Source organism: Solanum verrucosum, unplaced genomic scaffold (assembly GCF_900185275.1).
Source record: "Solanum verrucosum unplaced genomic scaffold, falcon-dt-bn FXZP01000085.1, whole genome shotgun sequence".
Taxonomy (NCBI): Eukaryota; Viridiplantae; Streptophyta; class Magnoliopsida; order Solanales; family Solanaceae; genus Solanum; species Solanum verrucosum.
In genome coordinates this window covers 1146884-1164204 of record NW_026019839.1, presented here as the reverse complement: position 1 = coordinate 1164204, position 17321 = coordinate 1146884, and the positions used below count along the sequence as shown (strand labels likewise).

Below are 17321 nucleotides of genomic sequence, written 5' to 3'. Positions count from 1 at the left end.
TATTATTTTGAATTACCCTCCCCACCCGTCTTCTTCTTCAGAACCTATTTCCATGGCCCTTCCATTGACGCCGATGCCAGCACTAGCAGCCTAGAAAACCATCACCCGACCTCTTTCTTTTCCCCCCTTGAATCAACCCACATCTTTCTTTCCTCCATCGAATCTTACTCCTTTCATTAGCGTCGGTAGTACACCATTGATGTCCACCTAAGCTAAATACCCATTCTCTTTCATTTTAATAGCATCAAAGCCTTCTATTCATTGTCTTTATCTTTTTCCAATTAGTAATCATTAATCACAATTACAACAGATAATAATAAACTTTTGCCCGAAAAAATCAATTCATATTTTTTCCATCGGTATGAATGGAGCTTCACCGGAATATTGAAGATGTAGATCTACATAAAAAAAAGAAAAAAAAAAAGAAGAAGAATTGGAGAGGATGAGAGAAGAGAGGTGGAGGGGGTGGGGTGTGCTGTGTAAAAAAAATTATGGATGAGAATGGCACAGGGAATTGGGCTGGGGAAGAAGACTACTTTTTTTTAAAAAAAAAATTCCCTTTCCGTTAATTTTGGTATATAAGTTACGGAAAAAAAAAGAAAAAATATTAATTTCAATAGTTTTATGCGCCTAAAGAGAGTGTAGCACACATTTTTAGACAAGTCAGTATTTTGTGTCTAATAGAAATGACTTTTGAACAAATAAAGTGTTCAATAGGTACAAAGATAGGTTGAGGTGTTCAAATGAAATATGCGGACAACTTTAAGGATTGCATATGACTTAAGCCATTATTTTATTGTTAAAAAATGGTTATTTATGCAAGTATATGATATTGTTGAGCATTGAAGCAATTTAAAAAGTAAACATTCATAATTTAAGAAATCTATAGCAAATTAAAAGGAACTATTTACAACTTCTCAATAATACATACACCACATGACATAGATAATTATTTTACGTGTTTCCAATTTTATTTATTTAAAATGATTTAATGTCAACAATGACAAATGCATGCCCTAATTCCAAACAGACATACATCAATATATTGTTGAAAAAACCGTGTCAACTTTTTCAATAGTTTGAAATATCAAAAAAGGAAGCAAATGGTTCTAAAAAGAACATACAATATATGTATTGAAGTTGAATTATAAAGCTATAATATGTATAATATTAAGCAAGTCAGTTTTGACACGAAATACATCTACCTTTAACCTTATAACATTTACTTAACAATTAAAGGAACATGGACCCATAATAAGATTAAGAACAAGAGGAGTTTGAGAAAATAAGAGCAGGTTAATTGTTCTGCCGTTTTTGCTTTCTATTTGTTGATTTTGTACATGTTTATGATTAATATAAGAATCCTTCTCTACTACCTATTCTAAAGGAAGAGTAATCCTTTTGTTACAAGGAATAAGCTACAATAATCGAATTCTAGTTGATGATGGACTCTAATAGCTCCCTGCAAGATCATGTTCAGGAGTGAACCATGAGCTTGGATCGAAGATTGAGGAACCGACTTGTGCCAACAACTTTGGTAAAGATATCTGCAATCTGATTTTGAGATGAAACATAGCGAACCACTAAAGATTGATCTTCACCAATCTCTCGGATAAATTGATAATCAAGACAAATATGCTTTGATCGTTGATGGATGACAGGATTCCGAGATAAAAATTGTGCACTAAGATTATCACAAAGGACTATGGGAGGTGCAGTGAGAGGAGCACGTAGTTCACTGATAAGTTGTTGTACCCAGATTAATTCAGTAGTTGCAAAGGCTAATGCACGATACTCAGCTTCAGTACTTGAGCGGGCTACAACCTTTTGTTTTCGCGAAGACCAACTGATTAAGTTACCTCTATAGAATAGTGCAAAGCCATCTTGGGAGCGACTATCATCAAGATCAGAGATCCAACCAGCATCCGAAAAGGCCACAAGACTAGAATCAGACATAGGTCGTAGTAAGAGGCTATCATGAATGGATCCTTTTAGATATCGAAGTATGCGTTTGATAGTTGACCAATGAGCAATAGTGGGCGATTGCATAAATTGCCATACTCGATTGACTGCGTAGGATATTTCTGGCCTAGTGATGGTAACATATTGAAGAGCACCAACAACACTACGATATAAATGAGCATCAGGCAGAGGATCACCAGACAGAATACGTCGCAATCCAAGTTCAGTCGGACTAGAAATAGGCTTAGCATCAGCCTTGTTTGTTCGACGAAGTAAGTCACGAATATACCTGCCTTGAGATAAAATGATCCCATTTGATGTTAGAGAGACTTCAATACCAAGAAAATAATTTAAGGAACCAAGATCTTTGAGAGAGAATTGTTGATCAAGAGTGTGAATAAATGTAGTGATGAAATCACTATCACTACTAGTTATAATAAGGTCATCCACATAGACAAGAACATATGTCATATGCTTAGAAGCTTGTTGCACAAAAAGAGAAGAGTCAGATAAATAAGAGTGGAAGCCAATGCCAAGGAGAAAAACCTTTAACTTATTGAACTAAGCACGCGGTGCTTGTTTGAGGCCATATAAGGCCTTGTTCAATTTGCATACGAAATGGGGCCAATGGGGATCAATGAATCCTTTCGGTTGCTCAATAAACACTTGCTCAGAGATATCACCATTTAAGAACGCATTGTTGATGTCAAGTTGTCGAATAGACCATTTGTTTGTCACAGCCAAAGACAAGATTAGTCAAACAATTATGGGCTTAAAAATGGGACTGAAAGTATCAAAGTAATCAACACCCTTATCTTGGTGAAAACCTTTAGCTACAAGACGAGCTTTGTGACGTTCAATTGATCCATCGACTTTCCTCTTAATCCTGTAAACCTATTTACAACCAACAATGTTAAAGTTAGACGGTGGTGGAACTAATGTCCATGTCTTATTTTGCATAAAAGCTAAAAAAATTGTCTGCATAGCATGGTGCCACTCAGGAAATTTGGAGGCTTGATGATAGGTTGTAGGTTCTGGAATGTGATAGGGATCAGGAGGTAGAGAATGGCGAGATGTTATAAGAGTTTTTGGTTTTAGGGAATTGGTTTTACTTCGAACAACCATATGATGCAACTGGAATATTTGATAATGACCTTGGAGCGATAGAATGTGTAGGTGAATGTGAACGCACTAGATGTTGAGAAGCTTGATCGAGTAAAGAGAAAGATGTGTTGCTAGAATGTGACGAGGGATAAGAGTATTTTGTGATCGACTACATAGAGGAATAAGGAAAAGTATTTTCATCAAATACAACGTGGCGAATAATATAGATTCAAGAGGATGCAACATGATAACATAGGTAACCTTTGTGATGAGAACTATACCCGATAAAGACACAAAGAAAAGATCGAAAATCAACTTTATGATGATTGTAGGGTCGAAGAAAAGGATAACAAAGGCAACCAAATTTTTTAAGAAAACCATAATCAGGAGAACTTTTGTACAGTAATTGACATGGAGATTTATAAGACAAAGAATAAGATATGGTAATATTGAATAAGTACGTAGTAGTGTTAAAGCATGCTCCCAAAATTGAAAAGGAAGAGAAGCATGAGAAAGAAGAGCGAGTCCTTTTTCAATTATAATTCGATTCGGCTTTCCTATGCACCATTTTGTTGAGGTGTATAAGGACAAGAGATACAATGACGAATACCATGATTTTGTAAAAAAAGATGATACATTTTTGTAACACCCCGGGAATTTTTTGAGCTAAGACTCGAACCATCCTTCGTTGTGAGTAGGATTTTATCAAGGAATTTAAAATTTCTTAAGTATTAAGGTCAGGTCACTAGATGTAGCACCTTGAGTTCCAAAAAGAACTAAATTGGAAATAGCAAAATCTGAAATTTTGCAAGTTATGAGTTTGTGTCAACTTCAAACGACTATAACTCTCAGTACATGATGAGTTAGGTGTGCCATGAGATGGAAAATGAAAGGTCTTTGAATTATCTTTCAAACACCACCGAGCTTGCTAAGTTTCGAGGTAGGATGAGTGAGATATGCCCTTTTAAAGTCAAGTTGTCCAGTTAAGGAAGTTACCAGAAAATAGTAAGGGGTATTTTGGTATTTTCCTTACCCAGTCAGATTTAATTTATTTTTAGTAAGTTTTTAAGGTTGTAATCCTATTAGGTTCAGTTTTATAATCCTAATATACGCCTAGGGTTTTAGTTGAGAGCTCAAGAAGAGAAAAGAGGAAAGGATCAAGACGTTCGTCGAGGTTCTTGAGTTTTGTTGCGGATTTTCGCCATGGGTTTGATCCCTAAGAGGTATGTAAGCATCCATAGTGTTGGGTTCATTCACCCACACGCCAATCATGTTATTTTCAGCGCAAATCTCATTCTTGAAGTTGAAAAATTTGAGTTCATGATAAGTGTTCTTGAAGTTTCCTTATTGATTAAGTTTTGATGTAAGATTCTACTTGGGTCAATTTCAAACGACCATATATCTTAGAATATAAAGAGTTACGTGATCCATAACATATCCAATTAAAAGTATTTGAATCTACTTTCCAACGCCACCAATTTCGTGTCAATTCAATTTTTGAGTAAAAAGTTATGACTATTTTAGTAACATATACAGTGTTGTTACGAATTAACCGACGGGAAAACATTAAAAGGAGTCGTTTTTGTCTTTTTACCTCCAAGAAAACCCTAAATGAATTTCTTGACTAATAAAAGGCTCAAAACAATCAGATTTTCGTCTTTAGTAATGAAAATCATAATTCTTGGCCATAGAGATTTCTAGAAACTAATTCAAGAATCTCAAGAAAGGTTTTCTTGATCGTTTACCTTCAAGCTAAAAGGTTTCTAATCAAGTTCTTCTTGAAGATTCTTCAAGAACCTTGTTCTTCCAGGTATGTAAGGCTATCATAGTGTTGGACTAGTTCGTCCTCACGCCCTACATCTACTTTCATATCAGTAAAAGAGTATTCTAGGATAGTTTCCCTAGATTTGAGTATTCTTGAGATAAGTTGATTTTGAGTTCTTAAGTTCGTGTTTCTTTTAAAATTTCTATTCCTAATTATCTAATTGCTATATTGTTAGCGGGATCCTTCATATCATGAACCACATATAACTCTTGGATCATAATTCACATTCAAGGGAGAGTTAAGAGTAGAGTTCAAGTAAGTATTTGAGTTCAATTGTGGATTCTTTGAGATCAACTATCAATTTGAGCTAAGTTTTGAGTAAGTAAGTATGAGAATGAGAAGAGCCATCTACCTAAGTGAAATGACCCAAAAAGTTCTTAAAAATGTGCTTCGGAAGTTACCGGAAACTCTACCTCTACGAGGTAGTGGCAAGGTCTGCGTACACTCTACCCTCCCCAGACCCCACCTAGTGGGATTTCACTGGGTATGTTGTTGTTGTTGTTGTTGGAAGTTACCGGAAACTTGTTTAGCTATATATAAAATAAAAAAAAATCCGTTTCGTTTTTCGAAAATCTGACTTCATATTCTTGTTTAGGGGGTCAAATTGAGTGGAAAATGGGTCTAACCCAAATTTTAGAGCAACCGTATCAAAATTCGAAATTTCCAAGTGAAGCCTTTTTCGAGGGTCTACTTTGGAGGGTCATATCTCCTAGCACACAAATTATTGGGTGGCCAATAACATATCCATGGAAAGCCCTTTGAGTTAGATACCTAACGCACTTCGTTTCACCTCATTCGGAGTTCGGACGAAGAAGTTATGCCCATTTTTGTAAAATCTGTCCGGCAGGAAAGGCAATTTCCAGTGAGCGTTTTTACTGTTCACCCGCCTCATTTTTTTTTTCCAAGTGTTGGACCATTTTTTCAAAGGGCATATGTTATTTCCTATATACCATTAGTTCAATTCCCATCTCTAAAACATTTCCCAAAACACCTCTCCCATACTTAGACACATTTTCTCTCAAGTTCTCTCAAGAACCCTAATCCAAAACCTTCCTCAAGATTGAAGAGACTCTTGCTCCAAGTTCCAAGCTTCCATTGAAGACACTCTCAAGACCTTCATAAAAACTCAAGGTATGTGGTGTTGAACTCATGGGTCCTTCCACCCATAGTGCCTAGACTCTATTCTACTCACTAATTCATGGTTTAAGTTAAGATTCATAAATTAGTCTTGTTCTTTGTAATAATTTCCTGCACATTGAATTTTAAACATGATAAGTGATTGTTTTGAGCATGTTGTGACTCTAGAACTTGAACCTAAATTTGGAATGGATGTGGAGATTTTCACGTGGTATTGTGGGTGTTAAAAAGGTGTTGTTGTAGGTTGTTCACTGGTTTGGCTGCATAATTACTACCCTATTTTCCATGCTCTTTGATTCCATTACATGCCTTCAAGGTGTTTGACAAAATGTCCAACTATGGAGAATTGATGAATCGATGCTTTAAAGCTTGAGTTATGAGATATATGGAAATCCAGAGATGTGTTGATGACAAACTAAGCTTGTGTATATGTTCATTCCATACGTGAGATTGCATTAGAGCCTAATGGGAATTTCCTATATAAAGTGTTGCATGACCATGCCCGGTCCGGGGGAAAAGAACCGGACAACCATGTGAGAGGTTTATATCTCACCACCTAGGATGCTTGGGGTGTGACCAACATCAACCATGTGAGAGGTTTATATCTCACCACCTAGGATGCTTGGGGTGTGACCAACATCAACCATGTGAGGGGTTTATACCTTGCCACCAGGGTGTCCGGGTGTGAACGGCATCCCCCATCCTAAGTTGGGGTTATAGATTGGTTGGATCATGCATACACATATGATATCTACTATTAGTATAGATTTACTTAAACATGTTTTGACTTCACTTTGATCATGCATCCTCATATTGTTATTCATAATGCCTATGAAACTATTTCTTGTATTTCGATTGTGTCATTGTCTATTGTTGTGTTGCACCCCGCATACTTAGTACATTCCAAGTACTAACGCATATTTTGCCTACATGATGTCACCATGTAGGGACCGGAGCTACTCTTGATTCTTCTCTCCATTCACGTGGCTAGTACGGTGCTTATCCGAGTTGTTGGTGAGTCCTCAGTGATTCGAGGGCTATGTTATGTTTCCTACTCCTATGTTTTGAGACTTTAGCTTGCAATTGTATTTTGACTATGAGGGGAGCCGGTAGTATGTCATGGCCCTGTCCTATCTATGTATGTAGAGGCGTGCGTTGGACAAGTATTTTGTAAATGAGCTTGGCTCTTGTTCTATGATGTCATTTTGAAATGGTTTGCCCTTAGTCCCTATTTCCCGTTAAATAAATGTTGAATGTACTTCCGCGACCGATGAAGTGTGATGACAAGTTTGAGAGGCTTGTTTGGGGTTCCTTCGGGTTCCTCATTCGCCATGTCACGTCTAGGCCCTAGGCTTGGGTCGTGACACTAAGTTCCTTTTTGATATTTTGACCCTTGAGTCAAGTCGTTCATGTCCATAACTTCCGCATGAACTCCATCAGTTGAGTACCCTTGAGAGGAGTAGTATCTTCAAGTTCTAAGTCTTAAGTATTGAGTTCCTAATCCCCTTTGAGATTATATTTCTAATCATGGGACTATTACGTGTTACCCATGAAGTCCTTGAGTTGAATTGTTCATGCCCATAATTCTGCATGAACCTTATAAGTCGAATAGTCTTGAGACGAAAAGTATCTTTGAAGTCCTTGAGTTGAGATTGTTCATGCCATAATTCCGCATGAACCCTCTGAGTTGAGTGTTCTTGAAACGAGTATTACCATTAAAGTTTCTGAGTTGTTGAGTCTCGAGTATTGATTTCTAGTTATGGCTATTGAAAACCTTGAATAGAGTCGTTCATGTCCAGAATTCGGCATGAACTTTATTCTAAGAAGTCTTTTGCAAATGCTTTAAACTTGTTTTAAGATTTAAGTTTTGAGTTGAGTAAAGAGTAAAGAGTGAAGTTCATTTCTTCAAAAGAGTATATGGAGACTATGTATTCCCAAAGATTAAATGTTTTCACATTTAATCAAGAAAGGAAACACCAATTTCCAAAAGAGCCTTTGAGCTAGTTTTCAGTAAAGAGTAAATGTTTTCACATTTAATTAAGAGAGGAAACACTGATTTCCAAGAGAGCCTTTGCGCTAGTTTTTGAGCAATTATATCAAATCACAGAAAGAGATGTTTTTAAATATATGAGCTAGTCATATTTTGGAAGTAGTATTGAGCACCGATATGGGGGAGAGTTTAGACAACTCACAACCCCCATAAACCATGTAGCAAACGTGGGTAGAAAAAAGGTCATACTTTTTAGATGATTCCTTAGTGCTTTTTAGCATAGACTAGTGGATCCACTTAGTTAAGGCATTCTATGTGACGGCAAAGTATAGGACAGTTCTGGTAGTGCGGGCAAGACGTTGTATCATCACTTAGGCTTATAGTGATGGTTGTCAGTTAGAGAAACTCCCACAGAGTTATATAGTATTTTTATATACATGTTGAGTATTATTGTATTTTTCAATTAATTAAGTGGCTATCCACAATTTTACAACTTTTCATATATATTGCATCTTTTACTATTGCTTTATCCTTGAGTATCATGAGTTGAGTCTTTCGAGTTGAGTATCTTGAGTTGAGTATCCTGAGTTGAGAACCTTATTACTGAGTTGAGTTTCTTATCCTTAAGTACTTCTGAGTTGAGTAAGTTTGAGTAGTTTTGAGTATCCTTGTGTATTCCTTGAGTTGAGTAAGTTTGAGAAGAAGTAAGTATGTTTCCTTTTTATCAAGTTCAAGCTTATGTTATGCTTTAGAATTTCCCTTACATGCTCGTACATTCCACGTACTGAGCCATTTGGCCTGCATCGTTTCATGATGCAGATACAGATATTTAGGGTCATCAACAGGAGCTTCATTGATACCACATGGAGTTCGAGTTAGCTATGGTGAGCCTCCTTGCTTCCGGAAGGTTCCACTTTTATTTTCAGTTATATAAATTGTTAGGATGTCGTGGGTCTTGTCTCGACTTCCATCTTTGTCATTTAGAGGCTTCATCGATAGACAGTAGAGTTTCAAAAGTCTGTTCATTTAATTTGTTAAATGTTTTAAAGACTTAAGTTGCCTATTTTATGGCGAGTTGAATAATTTATTTTTATTCAGAGTTTTTATCATTTGAGTTTCATGAATTTTTATTCAGTTTTTAAGCTTTGTATGCTTGAGTTAGTCTTTCGCTTATAGTCAGCCATGATAAGGGTTCGCTTGGAGACTAGCAATAGTTCTCGAGTGCCGGCCACGCCCAGAGTGTAGAGGCTCGAATCATGACAATTTCGATACTCACCTCCCCAATCAGTTTGGACTATTTTATTTTGTAGCAGTAGTGATTGAAGTTGGGGTGACAGTAGTAGTTTTTGGTGGAGAATTAGAACCAAGAACAAAGGAGTTTGAGAAAATAAGAGCAGGTTAATTGTTATGCCCTTTTTGCTTTCTATTTATAGATTTTGTACATGCTTATGATTAATATAAGAATCCTTATCTACTACCTATTCTAAAGGAAGAGCAATCCTTTTGTTACAAGAAATAAGCTACAATAATCAAATTCTAGTTGATGATGGACTCTAACAACCCAAAAAAGAAAAAAATCAATTAAGGGAATAAAATATTTTGAATACCAAAGTATAAGGCTATGTTTAAATTGACGACGACAACAATAATAATTAATATATTAAGTGTAATCTTATAAGTGAGGTTTGAAGAAAATAGTGTATACGTACGTAGCTTTATTAGATGTTGACATAAACTAGTTTCTTTGAAATTTTTAACTCACTAGTCAATAATAGTAATGACTAGCTATTCTTTAATATTATTCTTCCACATGATACCAATAATTTCTTTATGTTGGACATAATTAAGTGCTTTTTCGTGAAGTTTTAATGATGGGACTTTTCTTGCAAACTTTCAACTTATGGGTCAAGTATTAAAATTATAAAAAAATAAAATCACAAATTGAAATTTGAAATCCTACTTTTCAAAGAATTTAGGATTTGAAATTGATTTTTTTATGAAAAATCCATAAACAAATGCTTATTTCAAATTAGAACTTAAAAATATTGAGGTTCAAAATCTTGTGACGAAATGCTTACTAAGAAGTTGCCTTTAAGCAAGCAATCAAACGAAATAATGTCCCTTAATATTGAGAAACTTGGGCAAAAATCGATCTTAAAATTAACAAATCTAATGACTCCATAGATAATTTAACCACAATGGCTTGATGAAGTCCCTCCTTAGCAAAAGCTTGTTAGTCATCCAACGTAAATTTGAACGTAGGAATATAATTCCATGAACAATTTTTTTTTTTTTTTTATGTTTGATTCAATCTATCGACATAAATATAGGATTTATGTAGCGTTGTTTGTAGGATTATCAATGTAATCCACCTTACCTTATATGCAAATCAAAGTAATTTGCATATAAAAAGTTTGTCTCTAAAGATAAACAAAAAGAAAAAATTACTTAGCTAAGTACTTCTAAAAAAATAATTACTGATTTTAGCGATATTTTATTTATTTATTTATTATCATTATAGCAATACATAACAATATTATGATAAATCTCCACTATTATTAAAAGTATATTAAAATGTGTGATAAATGTATTATCCTGAATAAACTTGTATTATATGTGTGTTTATAAATTGTTCTCTGTAATATGTATTTAAATTGTATTATAAATATATTATAAATGTCTAAATAGAAAAAAAAACACGCTATTACTATAAATAATACATATTTAATACAGTATATTTATGTAAGTTTCCCAAAAAATTAACAATATTTTATTTTGAACAACATTTTGCAACTTCCCAAATTAATTTTCAAACTTCAAAGATGAGGAAAACGAGTAGAATTTCGTTGAAAGTTATAGACGTTTATTTGAGGTGCAAGGACATTTGACCCCAAAAATAACAAGGGAAAATTGTATGAAATACTAGCAAACTATCAATTCAAATTAAATGATATATTCATAGTTTTTTTTATTTGTAATTCGCAGTAAATATTTCATGTTTTTTTGCCATCACATTTGTATACCGAAATATACAAATAGACTCATATGTGTTGTATAAAAATTAATTGCAGGACCCTTTTATATACTGAAATATACAAATATGGGTCTATTTGTATATTTTGGTATACAAATGGGTCCTGCAATTAATTTTGGACAAATTACTTAACTACACTCTTTTACTTACCTTAATATCTATTTATCCCTACTTATTTCAAAAATTTCAAAAATCCCTTATTTCCCCCAATTGATAAAATCTGTAAGATACATAAAGATTTCCCACCTTTTTTACAGTCAATACCTGTGTATCCCGTGCACAACGCTATGTATCCCGCATGTATCCCGTGCACAACGCTATATATCCCGCTATGTGGAATGTATCAAACGCTATGTATCCTGTGCACAATGCTATGTATCCCGCATGTATCCCGTGCACAACGCTATGTATCCCGCTATGTGGAATGTATCAAACCTAATGTATCCCGTGCACAACGTTATGTATCCCGCAAACATCATTTTTAAGGGATTTTTAGTAAATAGAAAACTAGAAGGGATAGGATGTTATTTAGTACTTATAATATGTGGTTCCTATAATTTATACATTAATTTTTATACAACACACATGGATCTATTTGTATATTTCGGTATACAAATGGGATGGCAAAAAACATTTGCAGGACCCATTTGTATACCGAAATATACAAATAGACTCATTCGGTATACATATGTGTTGTATATATGTAATAATTTTGTTTATATACAATTACCATGCTTTAGTTTGTATACTGAAATATACAAATACATATTTTTATATATGTATACTGAAATATACAGATTAATAGATATAGCAAACATAAAGTTTGCTATGGAGCACAATTATACAAACTATAGCTATAGTATGCAAATATTATTTTTATGTTTGCTAAACCTAAAATTTACTCAAATAACAATTAGTACAAGATTAAATTAGAGAGTCCTTTATCTCTTTAATTCTTTAAGTTTTACACCACTCAGAAGTCAGAAAGTAGGAAATTAAGAAAATCCAGTAGGGGGTTGTAATGATCAATATAATAATACGAGAATTATGAAGTTTTAGATTTAAATTTAAATGTAAAAATACTTTTTATTTCTTAATGTTTCGAGGAACAAAGATACTTAAATATGTTCAAATCGAAAATAATAGATACTGTATTCAAAAAATAAGCTGGCCAAAATATTATTATTTCCTCAGTTTTATATTATTTAATCTAGATTGATTTGACACAATTTTTTTTTATGAGTATTTTATTAAAGTAATTTTATAAATGATATTTTAGAACTTTACATTTGAATACTCAAAAAAATAATATGTGAAAAAAGTGATAAAATTTTCTTGAATTTCTAAAATGAATGAGTAAACAAATTATATTTTTAGTATAGTAATCAAGTAAAATAAATCTCATATTAATTCTCTACTTTATTATAAACCTTTAATCCCAAATTACTTGTCAATCTATGAAATAAAGATAAAATTTATTAAAAGATTCTCATTTTATTTGTACAATCAAAAGATTTTTTATTTTTTTTGGTAAAGTTATAAAAAAATTCTTAAGGCACATAAACAGCACAAATTTTCGTCAAAGGGGGTTGAACCCCTCAGATTCTATCTAGGTCCGTCCTTCGGTTGGAGATAGTATAACTTATTTCATCACTACTCATACAAGTCGATACATCATACATATAATTAAAGAAAACAATATATTTTAAGAAAAAAATTCAAATTTTAGTTAATTTATCTAATAGAAATATTTTATCATATGTTCAATGAGAGAAGTATTCATCTTTGAACTATTGAAAATCTTAAAAACACCTCTTCTACTTGACTAATTGAACTTAAATACACTCCTAATCTTGTGATATGAGTGAAATACACTCCAAAATTCTCATTAGGTTTAGGGATATTTTTAACACTTATTTCGACTTTTTATTAAGAGTCGCACGCTCCTATAAGAAATTGTAACTATTTGATGCATGTGAGTTAAGTTGAGTGAATCAACTAGAGAGGTATTTTTAAGACTATCAATAATTTAGAAATAAAACTAATAATTCATATTAAAATTTTAAAATGTTTTTAATACTTCTCTCCGTCTTCAATTAGAATAAATTGTAACTGATTTTTTAAATGAAATTTATTACTCCCTCTGTCCTAATTTATATGACTCACTTTCCTTTTTAGTCAATCCCAAAAAGAATGACACATTTCTATATAAAGTAACAATCTAACTATAAAATATATATTTTATCCTTCATGAAATGATTTACAGTCACACAAATTTCTATCATTCATTGTGAACCACAAGTTTTAAAAGTCTTTCTTTCTTTCTTAAACTCCGTGCCGAGTCAAAGTACCTCATATAAAATGGGACGGAGGGAGTAATAAATTTAAAGGAAGATCACAAGGTGTAGCTTTCAATTTTTCAAAGTCAACAAGATAAATGCCAAGATCTTACTAAATTTAAAAAATTGCCAAGTTGTCAGCATCGATGGCTCATGGAGCCCACTCACCATACTGTACAAAAATTGGCTTCTTATTCAAACTAAACAAAACAAATTAACAGAAAACAAAATAAAGTAAACTTCCATCCAGCTGCAAGTTGTAGCTCATAATAAACCTCTAAATTATGTCATAAATTTCAATTCTCTTAGCTTAATTCCTTCAAATTCTTCATTAATGGGGTTTTCATCGAAATGGGTTTTTGTATTTACATTATTTTCATTCATAAATCTTTCAATTTCTGATCCAAGAGCAACAGAAGCAGCTCTAATTTGTACAAACAGAACAGCTGCACAATCCGATCGACAAGTTTATGTAGCAACTTTTCTAGAAGCCATGAATTCCATTACGCCATTAGTGGGTCGGAACAAATTTGGAGCAGTAATTAACGGAACAGGGAATAATACAGTTTATGCGTTTGGTGAATGTATGAAGGACTTATCACAAACAGATTGTAATCTCTGTTTTGCTCAGTGCAAAACTCAAATCTTAAGATGCTTACCTTTTCAAAGATTAGTTACTGGTGGGAGATTATATTATGATGGGTGTTTCCTAAGGTACGATTATTATAGATTTTTTAATGAAAGTTTGAGTTCCGTTGATAGGACGATCTGTGGGAACACGAGTTTTTCTGGGAATCAGAGTTTGTTTAGTGAAAATGTTGGGAAATTGGCGAGGGATTTGGAGTTTGGGGGTTTGAGGAATGATGGGTTTTTGACTGCAGTTGTGAGTACTGGGAATTTGAGTGTTTATGGGTTAGCTCAATGTTGGGAATTTGTGAATGGAAGTGCTTGTCAAAGGTGTCTTTCTGATGCAGTTTTGAAGATTAGTTCTTGTTCGCCTAAGGAAGAAGGGAGGGTGTTGAATACTGGTTGTTATGTTAGGTATTCTACTCAGAGGTTCTTTAATAATTCTGCAAGTGATACTCCTCCTGCTGGAAATGGAGGTATGTTCTTTCTTTCTTGAATGTATGAAATGAATAAATTGTTTCGTTTAGTTGTGCGATCATTTCGTCTAAAAGTGTAAGCTATTAGAGATAGTACTTTTTGCATGACATATGCCATATCTTTACATGGTATCACTGGGTCTGACCGTGAAGGGGTGTTAGAATGGTTAAAGTTTCACATTGGTTGGGGACTGACTTGAGCAATTCTCTCCTGATGAACTAGCTTTTGGAGTTGAGTTAGACTCAAATGTCATATATCTTTACGGATATCATGTTTAGTTGTGTAATCATCTTATTTAACATATGCTTGCGATGTTTCTTGGTTTCATGAGTTATTTCAATCTTATCCAATATTCAATGATTTTAAATGTTTAATTTTGTTTTTGTATGATTTGCAATGATACTTGCTGCAAGCCTAACACTATTGGATGTAGAGCAAGAAAAAGTTCAACTTGTTCTGCCCAATTATTTTTTTTCTAAAAAAAAAGATAACTACTTTGTCATTTGGAATGATTTGAAAAACGGCGGTTGGAAATCGAGGTGATTTCGACATTTCTTGAAAAGTTGCTCTTGTTATCTGTTTAAAATGTGGTAGTTTGTATTTCTTGGATTTTAGTTCCATTCCAGGATTTAATAACTATCTAGACATTACTTGTGATGATGTTTCTTTTTGTTATCTGATAAGTTGAAATGGTTGACTTATATATATACATGAAATGAATGAAGAGTGAATCAGCATTGAGGCAAATGCAGACAATGAATCTTTTAAAAGCTGTGATAAGATAAAATGTTTATACAAAACTATGTCATTCATGTTGTCGTATTATGATTAATTATCAGGAGGATCGAATCGTTTGGCTGTTATTCTTGCAACAACTCTGGGTATTTCTGCTTTCTTGCTATTTGTATCGGCTGTTTCATTCTTTGTGCGGAGGAAGGTTCTGAAACAAAAGAGAGGTACTAATTTTTAAGTCAAATCATTTTCATTCTTTCCGAAAAAAGAAATCTCATTTAAGTCTGATTGATCAAATGACAATTTGACTTGAATTTGCTTCGATGATGTAGAGAAGAAACAGCTAGGAGCTCTCATAAGAACGGTTAATAAATCAAAACTGAATATTTCCTATGAAACTCTTGAGAAGGCAGCTAATTACTTTAACAACTCGAATAAATTGGGACAAGGAGGTTCTGGTTCTGTTTACAAGGTAATTCTCTTTGAACATTATATTCATTTTTCTTATACTCATGAGATTTGCCTGACGATAGTCGTGTTTATAAATGAAATAGGGGATCTTGCCAGACGGGCAGGTTGTTGCTATAAAGAGGCTCTTCTTCAATACGAGGCAGTGGGTTGATCATTTCTTTAATGAGGTCAATTTGATTAGCGGCATCCATCACAAAAACTTGGTAAAGCTATTGGGTTGCAGCATTACAGGGCCGGAAAGTCTTCTAGTGTATGAGTACGTGCCCAATCATAGTCTTGCGGATTACGTCTTTGGTAAGTATCCAATCCACCTTAATTTATGAAATCTTAAATTGGTGTATAGTCGTATCTCGTTATGTAAATGCCTTTGTTTTGCACTAAATCAGACACAAAGAACCTTCAGCCACTTACATGGAGTCAAAGATACAAAATTGTATTGGGTACTGCTGAGGGATTGGCTTATCTTCATGAAGAATCGGAATTAAGGATCATCCACCGTGACATAAAGTTGAGCAATGTTCTTCTAGATGAAGATTTCAAGGCAAAAATAGCTGATTTTGGTCTTGTCAGGTTATTTCCTGAAGACAGGAGCCACATTAGCACAGCTATTGCTGGCACTCTGTAAGTTCAATACCTTTCTCCAGTTACTTGTTACTTTTTCTTTAATCAATACACTAAGAAAGTGCTGAATTAATACGTTTTGGCATTGCAGCGGTTACATGGCTCCAGAGTACATTGTACGTGGCATACTGACTGAAAAAGCTGATGTATATAGTTTTGGAGTTCTTGTTGTCGAAGTTGTGTGTGGAAAGAAGAACAATTATGTTTTCAAGAACACTAATTCTCTTCTGCAGCAGGTAGTTTCTTGTGATATTTCTTCTTTCCTTAACAGACGTTAATAGTATTTACTCAACTCATGTCATTGTGGTTTCTAGTTGTGGAACTTGTATGGGATGGGGAAATCTTATGAAGCAGTTGACCCTTTATTAGAAGGTAACTTCAATAAAGAGGAAGCATCTAAACTGCTTCAAGTTGGTCTTCTTTGTGTACAAGCATCAGCAGAACTACGACCCTCCATGTCAAGTGTCGTGAAAATGCTCACCGAGAACCATGAAATTCCTCAGCCAACACAGCCACCATTCCTCAATTCTGGTAGTTCAGAATTTAGTCCATTTAATCTGCATGGCAAAAGATTTTTCGGTCAACCAAGCTCCTCTACACAATCTTCTGGGAATAAATTGACGGAGAGTTGGATCGAGCCTAGATAAACTAAGTTGATCATCTGGAATTGGTATTTGATTTTGTTCTCAGCAAAGGCTAACTTCTTGAAGGTGAATTATTCAGCCAACTCAAGTTTTTTCTGTGATTAACTAGTACTCACTACTCACTCTCCATTTTTTTTACTGATATGTTTATAGTCTTATTTAGTCAACTTCCTTTTGTGAATACCCCAGTGAGCTATTTCATTTCTAATGTAAAAAAAATTGTATAGTATCTGCAGCAGTTGCAATTAACTATATCTACTGTTTTTGATTTTCGATTTTCGAGTTAGTAATTTTCATCAAGGATTATGCTTCACAATTGTCATCATCTTGTCTTAGAAATGGTTATTCAGAGTCCCCT

The 17321-nt window shown here is 33.9% G+C and overlaps 2 protein-coding genes across 2 annotated transcripts; one reads left to right on the top strand and one right to left on the bottom strand.

Annotated features, from left to right (window-relative positions):
- Window positions 1–1476: 1476 nt before the first annotated feature.
- On the bottom strand, window positions 1477–2433 carry LOC125814225 (uncharacterized mitochondrial protein AtMg00810-like). The gene has a single exon (XM_049493687.1). It carries the CDS (start codon window positions 2431–2433, stop codon window positions 1477–1479), a length of 957 nt encoding a protein of 318 aa, XP_049349644.1.
- An 11197-nt stretch (window positions 2434–13630) lies between these two features.
- LOC125815672 (cysteine-rich receptor-like protein kinase 3) lies at window positions 13631–17088 on the top strand. Its single transcript, XM_049495205.1, has 7 exons — window positions 13631–14494; window positions 15335–15451; window positions 15560–15699; window positions 15782–15992; window positions 16085–16319; window positions 16411–16555; window positions 16634–17088. Exons 1-7 carry the CDS (start codon window positions 13726–13728, stop codon window positions 16964–16966), a joined length of 1950 nt encoding a protein of 649 aa, XP_049351162.1. The 5' UTR covers window positions 13631–13725; the 3' UTR covers window positions 16967–17088.
- Window positions 17089–17321: the final 233 nt, after the last annotated feature.